At 47.5% G+C, this 19,499-nt stretch overlaps 1 protein-coding gene across 1 annotated transcript; it reads left to right on the top strand.

Moving 5' to 3' along the window:
- Positions 1–2,853: 2,853 nt before the first annotated feature.
- Positions 2,854–18,974, top strand: Thbs1 (thrombospondin 1). Its single transcript, XM_010624651.2, has 22 exons — positions 2,854–2,973; positions 3,489–3,583; positions 3,826–4,385; positions 5,100–5,175; positions 5,453–5,655; positions 5,751–5,873; positions 6,764–6,857; positions 8,521–8,694; positions 9,222–9,398; positions 9,714–9,887; positions 10,146–10,273; positions 10,501–10,653; positions 11,061–11,279; positions 11,672–11,779; positions 12,317–12,476; positions 12,607–12,725; positions 14,211–14,445; positions 14,630–14,857; positions 15,014–15,285; positions 15,707–15,804; positions 15,917–16,056; positions 17,152–18,974. The coding sequence occupies exons 2-22, from the start codon at positions 3,517–3,519 to the stop codon at positions 17,157–17,159; spliced, it is 3,516 nt and encodes a 1,171-aa protein (XP_010622953.1). The 5' UTR covers positions 2,854–2,973; positions 3,489–3,516; the 3' UTR covers positions 17,160–18,974.
- The last annotated feature ends 525 nt before the right edge of the window (positions 18,975–19,499 follow it).

The following is a 19,499-nucleotide window of genomic DNA, read 5'->3' as shown; positions in this document are numbered from 1 at the left end:
TTAATTTGTTCTCCCTTTTCCTACTTTTACTTGGCCCATGCTTGCTTTGCAGAGCCTTTTTTCCCTTCTAACCTTCCATTTTTTCCTATTCTTAATAAATGTAAAACTTTGCCACCGTTTGTACTTGTTTCATCTAATTCTTTGCTTGTGACAGAAAACAAACAAAAAAATCACCTGTAGAAGGAGGCTCCAGCACCTCAAAACACAGTTATAGACCCTTTGCAAGTCCTGACATGAAATCACAGTGCACCTTTCTGTTCTTTGCTAGATAAACAAACTACTTTTCTCTCCATTTCCTGGTTATCCATACCACATGTGATTTTTAAACTATCACTCATAGCCCTTCCCTCCTGCTTACTGGCGGTGTATTTGGGTCAGTCATACCTCCGTCCAGGAGAACGTGAATAAGGGATATCCTACAGTGAAATGTCACATGCCTTACGATTCCGGGTAAGAAAGTGATCCTCACACGTGACGATTTAGCCAGGAGATAACAGGCCTTCTCCCTGAAAGGCCCATTGAGTCCACCTCAGTTCATTGCCCTGAAATCCTGGGGCTCTGAGGTTGAGGACATACAGTCCGAGGGAGAACGGCCCCGGGATTAAAGTTAGCGAGTTTTCCCTTTGCCCATCCCACTTCTCTGAAAGCTTCCCATAGCTCAAGGGCACATCCAGGCACTGGACCGGCAGGGATATGGCTGAGCTCCTTACAGCCGCCCAGGCACCAACCTCTGTGATCCGTTTTTTCCCTGGAGCAAGTGGAAAGCCATGTCTTGAGGAAAGGTGCTGTGTCTGGTATAAACAGCTCCTGTGCCGTCGCTGCCAGCACTTCTCTAGTAAAATAGCCCACAGCCACCATACTGACCACTGTTCTACTCCGACAGAGTGCCGATGTTAAAGTTCTTGCTTTGTTGAAAGCAGCCAAGCTCCAAGATAACTCCAGAGGTATTAGCTCCTATAGTCCCTGGGCCAGGGAGCGGGCGGACTGAAAGGGCACAGGTGCTGGTTCGTATTCTATCAGTGTGGAACCGAAGCCTAGGGAAGGTGACCTCTATCTACAAGGACCTCACACCCTCATCTGCCCCTACAAAACCATCAGGAAGGTCAGAGGAGCCCAGGACCACCCACTGGCCTTCTGTACAGAAACTGTTCTTAAACCCCCAGCACCTTGAAGAAATAGTGGGAAACGGGAAGATTTGAAATCACCTTTCAGAAGCAAGTACTTCTGGGGGAGTAGGTATAGAAATCTGCAGGTTGGTGTGGGTGAATAAGCACCATGACTTCCAGGACAGGAATCTGATTTGCCTGAATCATCCCATCCGGCAGAAGCGTTTGCTCTTGCCTCCCAACGTCTGAAACCGAAGGAACTCGTGTCCTAGGAACGCATTTATCTGCTGGAGACACTGTTGCGTACTTTGAGTAACTAGAAAACACTCCACCACTACCCCCACGGTCACACAACACTCCTACGCAAGAAAAGTGAAATTGCTGTTTGATGAATGTAAGCTCCGGGTGTTGCCAGCTTTTGGAAGTCCTGCCAGGTGTAACCGCTGGGAAGGGAGGTGAGCCCCGGGTTCCCCGCCTCCCCCATACCGCCCTCGCCGAGGTCCTTATTTGGTGATGCTTTCAACTGCATCCTGGTCTCTCCCGCCATCCCTGAAGGGACCTCAGCAGGGAAAGTAGTGGCTGCTGACGTCCCTTCCTCCACAGATGAATGGAATTCCAGGCAGCGGGCGTCACGCTGGCTTGGGACAGTGTCCCGGGCACCAGACTGGAGTGACAGAAGTATCAGCCAGCGGTGCTCGTGGCAGTGCGTGTACCCGCAGAAATGTAACCCACACCTCGACTTCAGGAGCCGAAAAATGCGAAGAACGTTTAGAAAGGAAAAAAGAAAACAAAATAATAGGCAGAAAGTAATTTATTACTGTATCGGTCTGTTCTGTAAATAGTTTAAAATCCTGAAGCCAGAAAGTTCTGCAGTCTCCAAACCAGGAGTCACGTTAAGAAGCACGAGTGGGCACAAGAACTGTTTTTCAAGACACAACTTCAATTTTGACTTGAGGGACCTAGGTATGAGTATCCCTAAAATCTCCCCTACTACAAAATCTGCGCAGGCCCCTTGATCAGAATACGCAGACCGCCCCCAAGCGGCAGGCCGTGGAAGCGCCGGAGCAAAGGGTAGAAGCGACTTCGGCCGGGCCGAGCAAAGTGCGTCCCCGGCCCTAGGGGGCCGAGATCGGTGTACGAGCTGCCTCCAGTCCGGGGTCAGGCGGAGGGCAGCGTGTGGGCCAGGGCTGGAACGCAGAGTGCCCAGGACGCATGGTCCCCCACCCGCCGGGTGAATGAATGAGGGGCAAGTACTCGAGAACAGCTTCTTTAATGCCCGGTTCTCTCGGGGTCCCGCGCAGGGTCTACTTGGGGCCGGGAGGGTCCATCTCTTAGCGTCTCAGCCATTGCCCAGGCATTCAAGGAGACAGGCTTATCTAAAGGCCACCACCCTCCCCAGGGCCTTGAGTGGTCTCCAGAGCCGCGCCGCAGCTCGGGATAGTCGTGCCGAACGCTTGGAGCTGCGTAGCGCGAGAGTCGGCGCTCGGAGCCCCTGCGTGCCAAGGCGGCGTGGGCGGGCACCTGGTCTTCAGAGAAGTCCCCTGCTCCGGCGCCCCGACCCCGGCCTCCCCCTTCACTTTCTAGCTGGAAAGTTGCGAGCCGGGCGGCTGGGGGCGGAGAGAGGAACCCAGACGGCCCCCCTCCGCTTCCTGCCCGGCCGCCGCCCATTGGTCGGTGGAATCCCCAGGAATGTGCGCGCCCCTTTAAAGGCGCGCGGCTCCAGCGCTTCGCCAGCAGTGCCCAGAGCCCGCCGCGAGTTCGGGCTTCGCGAGGTCTCCCGTTACAACCTCCGCCTCCGGCCAACCCAGCGCCCGAGGACTCGGCTCGCCCTTCTCGCGCTCCTGTTGCTGCGCCGGCATCCACACAGGTAAGCCACCTCCAGCCCCAGGCTCCAGTGGGGTCGGGGCGACTCACATCTCCTACTTTCCTCTTTCCAGCTGCCAGGGAGCCCTTTTCCTGGGAAGGCTCCAGAGCCGTCCTGTCTTGTTTTGGGTTCACTGGCAACTCTCCGGGAGACCCCAATTTTCTCGTTTTTCAAGTCCTCCCGAAAGCTTTACATTACTCCTCCAGGTTTCTACTTCCTAGTAGAACCCCCCACCAAAATGCATCTCCCGTTCCTATGGATCACCCCCTCCTTTCCAACAAAGACGCCCCCTCCCGTTGGTCTTTGTGCCCCTCCGCCTGGAATTCCGCGGCCTCCAGCACTCTCACTTTTTGTACATGTCCTCTGGAAAGTAAATCCTAGTGTTCTTTGCTCCTGCATTGTGGGGCAAGAGAGGCGGGGGGGGGGGGGGGGGTAGCTCCCTGCCCAGCCCCTTTTTTTGCCCACGCCCCCTGCTTAGCTGGTCTCTGACCCTGGGCTCTTGTGCCTCCCCTCTACAGGCTCCCTGCTGGGCACAGACAGCTCACCATGGGGCTGGCCTGGGGACTCAGTGTCCTGTTCCTACTGCAGGTGTGTGGCAGCAACCGGATTCCAGGTGAGTCCTCCTCCCTAGCCCTTGGGAGTGCGGGAGCGGGGTGCAGGCTAGGTCAGGTGTGTCCACTCCGTGATCTCTGTCCCAGCCGTTTCTGCCCAGAGCCCCAGCTGAATGTCAGGGTGCACCTTACCTCTGGTAATCAACTCTTGCAGTGGCCGTCGATTTCACCCTATCCCCTTTCCCAGGCCCTCTACTCCTGGCCCCAGCCTAGAAAGCTCACTGTGTTCTCTTCTGCCCCGCAGAGTCTGGGGGAGACAGCAGCGTGTTTGACATCTTTGAACTCACCGGGGCCACCCGCAAGGGCTCCGGGCGCCGGCTAGTGAAGGGTCCTGACCCATCCAGCCCAGCTTTCCGCATTGAGAATGCCAACCTGATCCCCCCTGTGCCCGATGACAAGTTCCAAGATCTAGTGGATGCTGTGCGGGCAGAGAAGGGCTTCCTCCTCCTGGCTTCACTGAGACAGCTGAAGAAGACTCGAGGCACGCTGCTGGCGGTGGAGCGGAAAGACCACTCCGGCCAGATCTTCAGCGTGGTTTCCAACGGCAAGGCGGGAACCCTGGACCTGAGCCTGAGCGTGCAGGGCAAGCAGCAGGTGGTGTCGGTGGAGGAAGCTGTCCTGGCCACTGGCCAATGGAAGAGCATCACCCTGTTTGTGCAGGAAGACAGGGCCCAGCTGTACATCGACTGTGAGAAGTTGGAGAACGCTGAGCTGGATGTCCCCATCCAGAGCATCTTCACCAGGGACCTGGCCAGCATTGCCAGGCTGCGCGTCGCAAAGGGAGACGTCAATGACAATTTCCAGGTGAGTCCTCTTCTTGGAATGCTACCCACAAGGTCATTTGCTGGCCTGCTGACCCTGGCAGGCTGGTGAAGTCACATGCCCCCCCAACCCCAAGGTTTCAGAAACTGTAGGCCAGGAGAGGGTCCTGAGAATATGCACTTTTCACAAGCAGCAGGTGGACTAGGATCCACTCTCTGAAAACAAGCAGGCTGTTCAAGTATTAGATGCTCCTTACATGCTTCAGAAATGATTTATTTCACATGCATTCCACCAACTTTAATGAAAACAATACTTAGTGTGGGCAGAATCAGTACCACGTTGCCATCTGATTCCTCAGGGGGATGCAGCCAGTCTGGAACCAAAGGTTGAAATAGTGGTTATGTGTTGCTGCAGCAGCTTATTGCCTTAATTTCTAGATCTTTGCAACTGTGGCTTTGAACTCTTTCTCATTGGAGAGTGTCCTTATATGCTCTGGGCTTAGTATCAAATTCCATTTCCTGTACACCCAAGTAGGCTGATAACTGAACTCTTGGTAAAATACTGAAGAGTTAGCAGGAGACATAATTAAGATTTTGAGTTTGCCCTGCAATTTTGCTTGGTGTGTTATTTTGATGCAGTGCTCTAAACACCGAGCTCTTTAAACTTTTGGTTGCAGGTATATGAGCAGGGAGACTGTTTTCCCCACCCCCACTCACTCCCAACATCCCACAAGTAATGTGTGTCCTTTGCCTACAGGGGGTGCTGCAGAACGTGAGGTTTGTCTTTGGAACCACACCAGAAGACATCCTCAGGAACAAAGGCTGCTCCAGCTGTGAGTACCCCTCTGTTTTTAGGGTATGTGGGGAAGTGGGGGGCAGATTCCACCGAAAATAGACTGAGAAATTCACGCAATAGTATTTGTGCATAATTTACGTAGGTAACACAGTTAAAAAGTATACAAAAGTGACCTCGAAGGGTATGCCCACACAAATATACACCCTCCACTTGCATCCCTTGTCCCCCATGAAACATTTACCCCAAGGACTCAAGGGTGAGGTCAGCAGCTGGAAGCCCTTCTACTACTTTTCTTTTTCCATTATGTTTTGTAGCAGCTACCAATGTCCTCCTCACCCTGGACAACACCGTGGTGAATGGGTCCAGCCCTGCCATCCGCACTAACTACATTGGCCACAAGACAAAGGACCTACAGGCCATCTGTGGCATCTCCTGTGACGAGCTGTCCAGCATGGTCCTGGAGCTCCGGGGCCTGCGCACCATTGTGACCACACTGCAGGACAGCATCCGCAAAGTGGTCAGTGGCCTCGGAGCCCAGCCCCTGCCCTCAACCGTTCACCCCAGTGGGCCCCAGATGGGGCTGGATGCTCATGGTCCTTCTCCCCATTTTAGACAGAAGAAAACAAGGAATTGGCCAAGGAGGTGAGGAGGCCTCCTCTCTGCTATCACAATGGAGTTCAGTACGGGAACAACGAGGCATGGACTGTGGACAGCTGCACGGAGTGTCACTGTCAGGTGAGGGACGGTCACATGCTAAGAACTGATGGCATGTGTTTCTCAGGAAATACCCATGTGGCCACATGGGTTCTTTTTATGGGGTTTTTCTTTGAGATGCAATTATGACATCTTCACATCCTTTAAACTCTCAGAAGTTCTATCAAAGTCCTATTATACCCCAGGTTAAGAACCTAAGGAAACAAATCTACTTAGACATCTGAATAATTGCCTGCTTTAATTCAAAGACTAAGTGTTGAATGTCAGGTAAATAAAAGCTGCTTAGAACAGTCTTCTTTTTCCTCCCTCCCCCAACCCTGGTTTGTATTCAGCTCATACATAAGGGTTAACACAGTCCTGTTGTTCAGGTCACTTAGTCCCATACTGTTAGGATGTCACTGTCTACTTAGCTCAGATGGCACCAGAGACAGGTGAGGTGGGGCTTTATCTGGCTCATCAAGTAGAGTACAGTTTAAATACTGACACAGATTACTGAGTTTGGGAGCCAGCTTCATAAATTCTTCTCCATCCTAATACACCACCAGCTCTACAGGTGAAGGGAAAATACTTATACTTCTCTTCCTGAGGATAAAATATAAAAATTTAAAAGCCCTGGCCTAGTTTTATGAGTTCCATTTTAGATACAGACTTGGCTCGTAGTGTTAGTTGATTCCTTATAAATATGTTCTTCATGTTGTAACTTCCGTACCTGACCAACTCTTCAAAGAATGGAGTTGTAAGTATACAGCATCAGAACGCTGTGGTATTGGTGACTGCAGATGTGACAAAGCTCCCCTTAAAATCCTTCCCCTAGAGACTGACCGCCCTGCCTGTGTCGCACCTTGTCATAGAGTAAACTTCTACTTGCAACATGCTCTGACCCATCTCCCCCATGTTCTCTCACCTTGCAGAACTCAGTTACCATCTGCAAAAAAGTGTCCTGCCCCATCATGCCCTGCTCCAATGCCACGGTTCCCGATGGAGAGTGCTGCCCGCGGTGCTGGCGTAAGTCCCCACAATGGCATAACCATTCTCAAGTGACACTGGGTCCCTTCTGCTTCTGAACAGCTACACTGAACACTGCTCCCCCCAGCCAACCCCCAATCATGGTCTTCAGTTTCTTGCTGCTACAGCTGAGGAACTGTCAACTTCTCTACCATGTAAAGTCATAAACTCTGTGATGACAACTCTGAATTACCCCTCTGTACTGTGGTATAGATGATCTTGGTGTAGCTTATTCCAATTTTAGGCTTTGAAAAAGGAAATGAGTGTGTACTAGTGGTAGATCTAAGTGGACTACTTTTAGAATTTGCAGCACAGAGCTGAGAACCTATTCACCTAAGAAATTGATAGGTTTAACGGTGTGAGCATCGGACTAAATTGGGCCTGAAATTTCTGCCTGTTTTATCTGCAGTGATAGGAGGTTGAAAGAGAACAACGTGAGTTTAGACTCAGGGTGCTAAATGGAATTAAGGAACCGTAAAGCTCCAGGGTACTCTATCTCTGGCTTTTGTTGGCAGTATAATCGTTCTGCTGAGATAATAGGTAATGTAGTAGGTGCATGTCATAAAAGTGATTCATCATCAGTAAGGAAGAAAATAGGGAAGTGTTACTTGCTCTCCCCACACACACCTACATTACTGGCCATAGCGCAAGGGAGCCAGCCCCATCCAAGGGCCACAGCAGTGATGTCGTTACCGTAATGGTCATTTGTGTATCTGTTTCTGTTCAGCATTCACTCGGATTAAAGGGAGCAAACTGGCTGAGGGCTGGCAGAGTACTGAACTTGAATTAAGGATTCCTAGGAAAGCTTCTAATGGATGGCAAAAGAAAACAAGTTCTCTGCCTTCTGTCTGATACAGATAGATGTGATCGTAGTCATGGTTCCTGAGCAGATGGTAAACAAACACATTTTTCTGCTTGTGCAAATATGTGCAGAGAACGCCCCAAATGCTAGCGTGAGAGGAACAACAGACTGACTAACCTCCTGGCCAAGTTAGAGCCAGAGCCAACAGCCCCCAAGTGGGCTTCAACCTCACCTGTCAAACACATGGTGTGGGGCTTCCCTGGCAGTCAGAAAGGATTCCTATCAGCAGCCCAAAAGCTGAGCATTCTTGGAAGGCTGAGACTGGAAATGCCTACCCAGATATCTTAAGTCAGTATAGAGAATCTTTGCTGAGAGAGAAGGAAAGAAGAAGTACGGATAGAAGAACACCGAGTCTGAGAAGGCTCATTTATACCAGGCAAAGCATCCACTAACCCCACAGGCATACGCACAGTGACGTGGTGTCTGCCCCTTGGCGGCTGGCTTGAGAAATGTATCACTTTCATCCTGTTCACCTGAATCTTTGATATTAAGTTGGGCATCTTGCATACAGTATGGTGTCTCCGGTTAATAATACAGCATTGTATACTTGGAATTTGCTAAGAAAGTGGATCTTAAATGACTACAAAAAGTGGTAACTGTGAGTTATGATCATTAATTTGATAGTAGTAATCGGTGTAGTCATGCACACATGTATCAAACATTGTGTGTATACATTTAATTAAATAATTTTTACTTGTTAATCACACCTAAGGGAATAAAAAAGAAAATCTTGCTTTAAACCCTCGGACAGAGATTGTCTTGTCTTAATCACTGGGTATTAAGCGGCCTGTCTCCCTGCAGCCAGTGACTCTGCAGACGACGGCTGGTCGCCCTGGTCTGAGTGGACTTCCTGCTCTGCAACATGTGGCAGTGGAATTCAGCAGCGTGGCCGGTCTTGTGACAGCCTCAACAACCGATGCGAGGGCTCCTCTGTGCAGACTCGGACTTGCCACATTCAGGAATGTGACAAGAGATGTAAGTGTCTATCTAGTCCACGTAGGAGCGGAGGGGTCTGATCTGCCCTGTTGTCATCATCAAGAGCAGTTGCACAGAGGGTGCTCGAGAGCACGGGTTCCCCAACCTCTGGACTGGATTCCAGCTCTGCCACTGGTCTCTGTACGTTGGGCACAGCCTGCCCTCCCTGCAGCTCCCTCCTCACCTGCAGCATGAGGATTATAACAATAGTTCCTGCAGTTATTTTGAGCATTTTATTTAGATAATGTGTACAGAGCAGTAGGGTAGAGCTGGCCTTATTGCAAAACCCTGTAAATGTTAGCTTATACACAGAAACCCACAAAGACAGCCAAATATGATTCGTATACTGCTAGGAAAGATTCCCAGTGACACTGAGATGTTGAGGCCAAGAGCCAGCTTCTGCTACACATGAGGTTTCCACTGCCACAGACCATGTGCGAGAAACATCTCTCTGTGTACCTGAAGATCACTTCTCTTTGACCAGCTGTAAGCCTGCACCATTTGTGACCATGTGCTTTGTCCTTTAGTTAAACAGGATGGCGGCTGGAGCCACTGGTCCCCGTGGTCATCTTGCTCTGTGACATGTGGCGATGGTGTGATCACCAGGATCCGGCTCTGCAACTCTCCCAGTCCCCAGATGAATGGGAAACCATGTGAAGGCGAAGCCCGGGAGACCAAAGCCTGCACGAGAGACCCCTGCCCCAGTACGTGTGTGCCTGGCCATGGGGCCGTTTGTGGGCAGCAGCTCCGCCCAGCTGGTGGCTCACACTCTGCAGCCTCCAGCTCAGGGGATCAGGGGAGAGGAAGGTTGCTGACTAGAACAACAAACAGGGGTGAAGTCCTACATGTTCAGCAGCTTCTCTTAATGGAAAGCATTTCAAACTCGCCCTCTTCCCAAACAGTCTTTCCATGTGTCAGGGTAACGGAGGTTTCTTGGACAGGCTTGGGGGAATCTTCTGTGATAGGTTAAGGCTTTCAAAACTGACCTTGGGTTTAGCATACATTTCATATTCTTACAGTCAATGGAGGCTGGGGACCCTGGTCACTGTGGGATGTCTGCTCCGTCACCTGTGGAGGAGGACTGCAGACACGTAGCCGGCTCTGCAACAACCCCGCACCGCAGTTTGGAGGCAAAGACTGCATTGGCGATGTGACAGAGAGCCAAGTCTGCAACAAGCAGGACTGTCCAATTGGTGAGTGACACCGTCCAAGGCAAAAACACCTTTGGAGCTTTCTGCTTTACTAAAAGCTGCAGCCAGCATCTGCGGCGGGGTGGGGTCTGGGTTTCACTTAGTCCTGAGTTACTCTGAAATGCGCGTGACCACGTCATCTCGGTGATCTATCAGTAGCAGAGACCCTGTGTATCTTATTTGCATTGTTTTGCAAGTGGCCAGCATGGCAGCAGAAGCAGCTTAGACCCACCCTTACCTGTCTGTCTCACATTGTCTCAGATGGATGTCTGTCCAACCCTTGCTTTGCTGGGGCCAAGTGTACCAGCTATCCCGATGGCAGCTGGAAATGTGGCGCTTGTCCTGCTGGTTACAGTGGAAATGGCATCCAGTGCAAAGATGTTGATGAGGTGAGGAGCAGATGGCTCTAAGTCACTACATCTAGGAAAGCAGCACCCTGTCCCAAGTGCCTCTTTAAGGCAGCGTCGTCCCTTTTCCCTTCCTCCTTTCCTTGTACCCTTTTTCCTCCTTCCTTCTTTTCTTTGCGTTAGCCTTCCAAGTGCCAGGATTATTACAGATCTGTATCCACAAAGGCAGCATTTTCTAAACACTAAGCAAACCCTTGTTTCCCCCACAGTGCAGAGAAGTGCCTGATGCCTGCTTTAACCACAACGGAGAACACAGGTGCAAGAACACAGACCCTGGGTACAACTGCCTGCCCTGCCCACCGCGTTTCACGGGCACACAGCCCTATGGCCGCGGCGTTGAGCATGCCACAGCCAACAAACAGGTACAGCAGTCTCGAATAATAGATCCGAGTGGAAGAAAGCAGGCCTTGAGCAAAGCAGTCACAGGGAGGAATGTAGCTTTATACTCTTCACCAAAAACTGGAGGGAAGGAATACCCAGTCTGCTTTGGAAGGTGTGACTTCATGGCCACCCCATTTGACAGCGCCACTCTGAAAGCAGCTCAGAGCAGGAGGACTTAACATTTGCCAAGGAGCTGAACAATTTTAAGACAGGATATGTAAAGTACAATTTGCCCATAGTCTGGATATTTTCAGAGAGACAATGGGGAGGGACAGAGGTTACCCACATGTACCCAAGCAGGGTCTCAGTCTACTCGGGAGCCACAGGGATCCGCTCTCTTCTTGGTGGTATGGAGGCTCCACGCTGATACTAGGACATGTGCCCTCAGGTGTGCAAGCCCCGCAACCCCTGCACTGATGGGACACACAACTGCAACAAGAATGCCAAGTGCGACTACCTGGGCCACTACAGCGACCCCATGTACCGCTGCGAGTGTAAACCCGGCTACGCCGGCAATGGCATCATCTGCGGGGAAGACACGGACCTGGACGGGTGGCCCGACGAGGACCTGGTGTGTGTGGCCAATGCGACCTACCACTGCAAGAAGGTATAGCCCCCATCCCTGGGCCTGCCACGGGACACTAGTGAATTTGCAGTGCTGTAGCTTTGAAGACCGAACCAATAGATTAACCCTCCTGATGAATATTAAGTCATTTGGCACCAAGAATATGAACAGGTCAGACTCTTGGCAACGTATACTGTAGTTGGTTCTTCTGTCCAAAGCAGGGTTCGCTACTCTACCAAATGCTAGAGGAGCAAGACTTGCGTTCACAGCATCTGTAAAGGCTGGAATATTTAGATAAACTCTGTATGTCTGTGCCCAATAAATTGAGCCGTCACCTAACTTTCCCAGAAAAGCGTTTGATACAGCAACACGCTGTCCTGCTGAGCAAAGGGAGGGATACAAACTGTAACTCCCACGCATCTGCTCTTTCCTAGGACAACTGTCCCAACCTCCCCAATTCGGGGCAGGAAGACTATGACAAGGATGGCATTGGTGACGCCTGCGATGACGATGACGACAATGATAAAATTCCAGACGACAGGGTAAAAAAGCCATTTTCCACCCCTTTCATCTTTTTAATTCAGTAACACTTGAGGATACAGGAAAATTACAGGATCACTGCAGAAATGTACCACATGGACACATGGTCTGATTAGAAATTATCCATCATGCCTTCGTAGTTCCAAGATTCAGGTTTGCCAAAAAAAATTTCTGAGGAGCTGGCTTTTTATCACTGCCATCCTTCCCATTTGAGAGAGAGAGCAGTACTGCAGGTGTATAAACAAGCGAGGCTTTGTTCCCCAGTTCATCTCAAATGTCACAGTTAATGACAGTAACACTTACCGTGGGTGTAGTGAGAACTGAGATGATGAGATTAGATTTTACATCTCACTTATTTGTAGCCAACTGGAATGCCTTTCTCCCTCATTGTCCTTTAACCTGTAGATGGTATTACTGGCCCTGAGAATATCTGCTAAAGAGAAAATAATTATGGCAGGGCTCCGCGGTTTGCGTGTGGTCAGAGGTTTCTGCTGCTTTCTTGGGCAGCCCTGAAAGTGCACCATATCTCCTCTTTGCAGGACAACTGCCCGTTCCATTACAACCCAGCCCAGTACGACTACGACAGAGACGACGTGGGAGACCGCTGTGACAACTGCCCCTACAACCACAATCCAGATCAGGCAGACACAGACAGCAATGGGGAAGGGGACGCCTGTGCCGCAGACATTGATGGAGATGGTAAGGCGTCCCTGACGCAGGGGGCCTGGCGCAGTGAAAACGCCCACAGCTTTGCTCCCTCCGTGGCTGTCAGTATGCGGTTTGCTCAAAGCAGCCATGGCTGGAAAGTCCCTTATCTTGTTCTCTGCAGGCATCCTCAATGAACGGGACAACTGCCAGTATGTCTACAACGTGGACCAGAGGGACACGGATATGGATGGGGTCGGGGATCAGTGCGACAACTGCCCCCTGGAGCACAACCCGGACCAGGTAGGTGGGCTCCTTTCAGAGTGGTTCAGGGAGATGTTGCAGTGCCTGGGCCTGTAAGACAGTGAGTGAGTTTAGAACAGTTCAGATGCTGTTGTTACCAGGGCGCAGCGCATTCACATCCGTAGCCTGCTTGTGTGAGCTCTTTGCAGAGTCCCATGGGTCTGTAATGTGACCGTCCTGAAACTTTGGTCTTGTCTCCTGTAAGATATCACTCAGGGTGATCTGCCATTGTTAAGACAAATGATACAACTCCTTGACAGTATTACTAATATATAAGACTAAGGGGAAGAATATCCAGAAGCAAAGTAAACAGTCCTTTTCATAGTTAATGATAAAATCTAATAGAAAGAAATAATCAAACCACAAACATTTCTGAGGTCAGGAGAAAGACCCTCTTTCTGTCATTCTCCGTAACTGTTCAGGCTTAGAAACAGGCCATCCTTCACCTGAGTCCGGGGAGTGTTACACAGAAACGTTATGACACAGAATAGCTCTCCTGCAGAGGGCACTTCTCCTTTGTGTAACTGCCCATGATTTTCTAGGAATAAATGTTAAGAGAATATATTTTTAAATGTGGTGTTCTGGATGTTTACCGACCAGCTTTTAAAAAATGGTGGTATTTTTATGAGATTAAAGAAATGAGAAAGCCAGCTTCTCCTAACTAACACTTGCTCTAGTGAAGCTGCATCAGATGGCTTTGGGGTCACTGGGGGGAAGCTTAAAAACCTGGAATTGGCTTTGCTGACCAAATGGCCTCAAGGATCGACTATTTATAAAGTTTCAGTACCATAAATTAAATTTCTGCAATAGCATTTATCTCATTAAAGGACTTTTTCATTCCTCTGATCATAACAATCTTAAAATTCAAGCATCAGGTTTTTAAAAGAGCATCTCATACATACTGACTAATGTTAAGTACTCTGGGGAAATCTGTTCTGAAAAAAAATTAAAATCTGATTTCACCTGAGCCAACAGATGAGAGTTCTCATGGAGTAGAAAGATAAAATCAACTATCTTAAATTTTATTTTTCATTTCTCATATACATTACCCAGTGTACCAAGAAAGTAGTGCCATGTTTCCATAATTTCATGACCTAGAGTAGAAGTTAATATGTCAACAAGTTTATACCTGAAACCTTCGCTGAGAAATTACAAAGTGTACCCGGAGAATTTTTAACATTCAGATATAAACAGTTAATACTGCTTTCCAACCTTAGTGACTGAGTCTTTCTATGCTAGAAAGTTTTACATTAAAAAAAATTCTAAAATATCCTTTGTAAGTTTTCATATAAAGATCAAGGAAAAAAAAAAACATAAAACTTGGCTACTAGTATTATTTATCTTCAGTAGCATGGACATAAACACAAAATGCCTCAGCCATATCAAATGAAGGAGAGTTTCCCCTGTTGAGGGGGCATGAATGTTATTTTTAACATAAGCAGTGACTCATGCTTTGACTGACTACCTTCTCGGTCACTCTCCCAGCTGGACTCTGACTCAGACCGCATTGGAGACACTTGTGACAACAATCAGGACATTGATGAAGATGGCCACCAGAACAATCTGGACAACTGTCCCTATGTGCCCAATGCCAACCAGGCCGACCACGATAAAGACGGCAAGGGGGATGCCTGTGACCATGATGACGACAATGATGGCATTCCCGATGACAGGGACAACTGCAGGCTGGTGCCCAATCCCGACCAGAAGGACTCCGATGGTGAGTCAGTGCGGCTGCTCTACAATAAGACAGTGGCTCCTGCTGTGCCCGTGTGGATGCAGGGAATACAGGCAGGGCCGAATGCAGTGAGTGAATGCTGGCTTTAACAGCATAAGTTTCTGGTCTCCGTCTGCTCTGTGATAACAGTTAAAAGTTCACTGAACTCTGCCTTTTCTGGCCTCAGGTGATGGTAGAGGTGATGCCTGCAAAGATGACTTTGACCATGACAGCGTACCAGACATCGATGACATCTGTCCTGAGAATGTTGACATCAGTGAGACCGATTTCCGCAGATTCCAGATGATTCCTCTAGATCCCAAAGGGACATCACAGAATGACCCTAACTGGGTTGTACGCCATCAGGGCAAAGAACTAGTCCAGACTGTCAACTGTGATCCTGGACTTGCTATAGGTGAGTAAGCCCTTTGATCAAAGGCAAATGCATACATGGAAAGCAGCAGATACAAAACCTGGCAGTTGTATCTGGCCCTGTAGGCACTAAGGATGTCCAGGATCAGAATGGGCAACCTTCTAAAGTTTCTCACCTGGCTCTGGCCTTGTTTTCCAGGTTTTGATGAGTTTAATGCTGTGGACTTCAGCGGCACCTTCTTCATCAACACCGAAAGGGACGATGACTACGCCGGGTTCGTGTTTGGCTACCAGTCCAGCAGTCGCTTCTATGTTGTCATGTGGAAGCAAGTCACTCAGTCCTACTGGGACACCAACCCCACCAGAGCCCAGGGATACTCCGGCCTTTCTGTGAAAGTCGTGAACTCTACCACGGGACCCGGCGAGCACTTGCGCAATGCCCTGTGGCACACGGGCAACACCCCCGGCCAGGTAGGCAGTAGCCCCCTCCCTCCAAGAAAGGGATGAGGGATGAGTTTCTGTGAATGCTGAGGACATCGCTCTGGCCAAGATTCCCAACAGGAGCCTTAGATGTGAGCATTACCTCCAGCGGCATTAAGCTCTGCTTTGTAAGAACTTAATAGTGTGTGAGAGAGGAGCTCACCGTGACCATGAGTTACCTTTCAGATCTGAAAGCAGCTTCAGTCTCTTCAAATAAAATCTCTTTTCCTTCCCTCCCCTACTGCTTTATATTCATTCAGTGGTGCACAGCAAATGACAGAAGACTTGGGGGACAGGAGCCCTCTGATCTGGGTCAACACAGCGCCTTTGAAGCACCATTCCTTCCAGAAAGAAATCTAAATCTTCCCCCAGCAGAGCTATATTTCAACCCTTTCTTTTCCTTTTCCTTCAGGTGCGCACCCTGTGGCATGACCCTCGTCACATAGGCTGGAAAGATTTCACCGCCTACAGATGGCGTCTCAGCCACAGGCCAAAGACAGGTTTCATCAGGTATTTGACTGATTCCATTTTACTTACAGGCATGCCAAGGGGCAAAAAAGGGAAGACCAAAGAATAGCAGTGTTGTTCATGACGTGTTTTGTTTTGTTTTGTTTCCCTGCAGAGTGGTGATGTATGAAGGGAAGAAAATCATGGCTGACTCAGGGCCCATCTATGATAAAACCTATGCTGGTGGGAGGCTAGGATTGTTTGTCTTCTCTCAAGAAATGGTGTTCTTCTCTGACCTGAAATACGAATGTAGAGGTAGGAGGGACATTGCATTGAATGTGCAGTTCACATCTCTTAATTCGGATGAATAGTGAGGATAAGTAAAGGAGAATCTGAAAGCCTCTTAGCTCTGGAGACAGGCAGGAGGCTCACAGGTTCATGTCCCACCTAGGCAACTTAGCAACTTAGTGGGACCTTGTTGCAAAGTAAAAAATACCAAGAGCTGGGGATGTAGTTCATTGTTGAAAGTCCTGAGTTTAATCCCCTATAAAATACATACACACACACACACACAATACCGTTTTAGAGTCGGGGTTATTTACATTTTGTTTCTGAAGACAGTGCTAAAAGTGAGATAATGTCTGTGCACTGTGGCTAAAGAAATCCTGAGACTTTATTTACAGTGTTACTTTGTGCAAGCACATTCCTGACAGTCTCTATGTTCTTCATACATAACGCCTAAGTAAATGGCAGACAAGTAGCTATACAGTTGAGACATTGTCAGTAACACTTTTCTATAGAATTTTGTATGTTTACATACCTCACACTTTGCCTACAATTTTGTAAAATGCCATCACAGCACAAGTTGTCTTTCACACCCTTTCCCTGTGTTGCACAGGGAAAGGAGTGTGCAATTAACTGCCCATTAACCTTAGCTTTTTTCTTCCCTTTTCTCCCACCCATTGATTACTTAAATTCTGAGTCTAGCATTAGGCCTACCATAAAGTAAGTGTTCAACACGTAGCCAAGGCTTAGCCTACCAGGTGAAAGCACTGGCCATCCAGAGATCAAACACACCAGGAGTAAAGAAAGATGGTTGATACCACTCAAAAAATATTTAACTTAGGACATACTTTGCAACGTCAATTTTTCAAATAAAGTTCCCTAAACTTTTAATATTGAAGGTCCTAGAAAGCATACTAGTAATTCTGAAAGGTTGTGCTGTGTCTTCATCCTAATGTCAACGTCAGCTTAAAGAAATGAGATGTTTGTGTGTTTGAACGATCTCAAATTGCACTTTCATCACTACAAAAGTAGAGTTATCCCTGGGTTGTTAATTTTTTTAAGATGATTGTGCCCTTATGAGCTCATTTTCATATGTATATTTATTTTTATATATTTATTTAACAGATTCCTAATCATCGAACTGTTGATCAGAGTACTGGTCATAACCAATGCTGGTTTTGCACCTTCTGGAACAAAGAGCTTGACAAACCCCCAGGATCACTTCTTGCCTTCCTCTTTTCTCTGCTTGCATCAGTGTGGCTTCCTAGAACATATCACCTGCCTCAAGAAAATGGCAGTTTTCAACAGATTCAGCCTTCAGCCTCCAGTGAATGAGAAGACATTTTCCAAGCATATGAACAATGACTGGCTTGCTTTTGGGAAAGCAAAAGCGTCTACTTGCTTCCGTTGGAAACATGCCCACTCCACTGTGCTTTGGGTGCTCTTGTGGGGCCGTCTCTGAGCAGTGAACTCGGAAGCATTTTCAGGCATGCAAGGGAAGGGAGGACCTACTAGAATTAGCAAACAAAACCAGCCCCTCACACTCCCTCAGGGGAAGCGGGGAGCACAGGCCAAGGTGCTAAGGAGAGGGCGCACGCCCAAGAGGCCATTGTACAGAGAAAATGCGGAGGAGCTGTTACACGTTGGTACCAAATCATTTTCAGGGGATTGAAGGACTATTGCTGGATTTCATGACGCTGACTAGTGTTAGCTGAGCAGCCCACTTAAACAGGCACTTAAACAGAAGCAGGGAAGGGAAGGGAAGCCTGGCCTCTGACATCCTCCCCATCCCTGCCTTCACACATCCCCTGTGGGGGCCAGGACAAGGAGTCAGAAGCTCAAGGCAGCCTGGCCCGGCCTGGCCACGTGGAAATTGGTGGTTTTCCTCCAGGTGTACCTTGTGCAGACATAGCAAGAAAAGAGCAAAACCTACCATCTCAGTGAGTTCCAGCTGTCTCCCCAGGGAGGGACAGCTGTGCTTATATTTTTATGGTTAGAAAGGCACAAAATTATTATCAACTTAACTAAAACATTCCTTTTCTCTCTTTGTACCTGAATTACCATGGAGTTTTCCAATTCTGTCTTTTGGACTGTATTTTTTTTTTTTTTTTTGTCTGATCTTGTTTTCATTTTGTTTTATAAACGCTTTACAATGTAAAATATTTATTTTTTACCTATTCTGGAGGATCTGTCTGAAGGATTATTGTGGAACAGGAAGAAGCGTAAGGACTGTCCATATCATCTTTGTTAGGAGTCCTCATGACTGTAAGATTGTAAATACAGATTATTTATTAACTCTGTTCTACCTGGAATTAGATTTCATATGGAAAGTGAGAGCAGGTCGCTGAGCTTTATCAGCAACTCTCATAAGAAACTGCTTTACACTTTGTGCTTAGAGTGAATGATTTGGAAATTTTTTGTTGTCTTTTCAAGTGGAATTGGTTGTCCATTTGTAAGTGTTTTAGAATGCAAAGAAAGCCATCACATCTTTAATACTATTTTACCCCACAACCTTGCACCTATTTCCAGGGAGAAGAAAACCATATACACCTATTTTTTTTTCATTTTTCCAAAAGAGAAAAAAAATGACAAAGGTGAAACTTACATACAAATATTACCTCATTTGTTGTGTGACTGAGTATGGAATTTTTGGATCAAGCAGAAAGAGTTTTAGTGTCTAACCAACTTTTAGCTACTGTAGTACCTTAAAAAAGTTAATGTTGTATATAGTATAAAAATTCTTTGCAAAAGGTATTCCCATAAGGAAATAGCATTGAAATGTTAAATACAGTTTCTGAAAGTTGTTTTTCTACCATCTTGTATACCGTTGCTTTATTTTTGTAAATTATTTTCTCATTGCCATTGGAATAGATATCTCAGATTGTGTAGATATGCTATTTAAATAATTTATCGGGAAATACTGCCTGTAGAGTTAGTATTTCTATTTTTATATGTTTGCACACTGAATTGAAGAATTGTTGGTTTTTGTTTTGTTTTGATTTGTTTTTTGCTTTTACTCCCCATTTTTTACTATTTGCCAATACCTTTTTCTAGAAATGTGCTTTTTTTCATACACATTTTTATCCATTTTACATTCTGAAGCAGTGTAACTTGTATATTACTGTTTCTTATGTACAAGGAACAAAAATAAATCATATGGAAATTTATGTTTGTACTTACCGTATCCATGTGTTTGTTCATTCTTCACTAGCTTTATATTATTAATGGCATGGGTAAATACCATTCTTAAACCAATAGAACAGAAGTGAACTCACAGTGAATAGTAGTAACATCCATGGTTCCTATACGATTTAGAAACCCAGAGTTGCACAAGAGTAGACTTAGAATATACATTTCCTAGATTTGTCAAACAAAAGGACAAAACAAGTCTGCTATATTAAAAATAGACAAAAGAGAAATGACCCCCCAAATCGTGAGCCCCCCCAGAAAGCAATTTTGTATTATTGTCAGGT

The sequence above is a fragment of the Fukomys damarensis genome, unplaced genomic scaffold, assembly GCF_012274545.1.
Source record: "Fukomys damarensis isolate Sample0158 unplaced genomic scaffold, DMR_v1.0_HiC HiC_scaffold_17, whole genome shotgun sequence".
NCBI lineage: Eukaryota > Metazoa > Chordata > Mammalia > Rodentia > Bathyergidae > Fukomys > Fukomys damarensis.
Note: the sequence above shows the minus strand (reverse complement) of the source record. Positions and strands in the feature narration are given on the sequence as shown.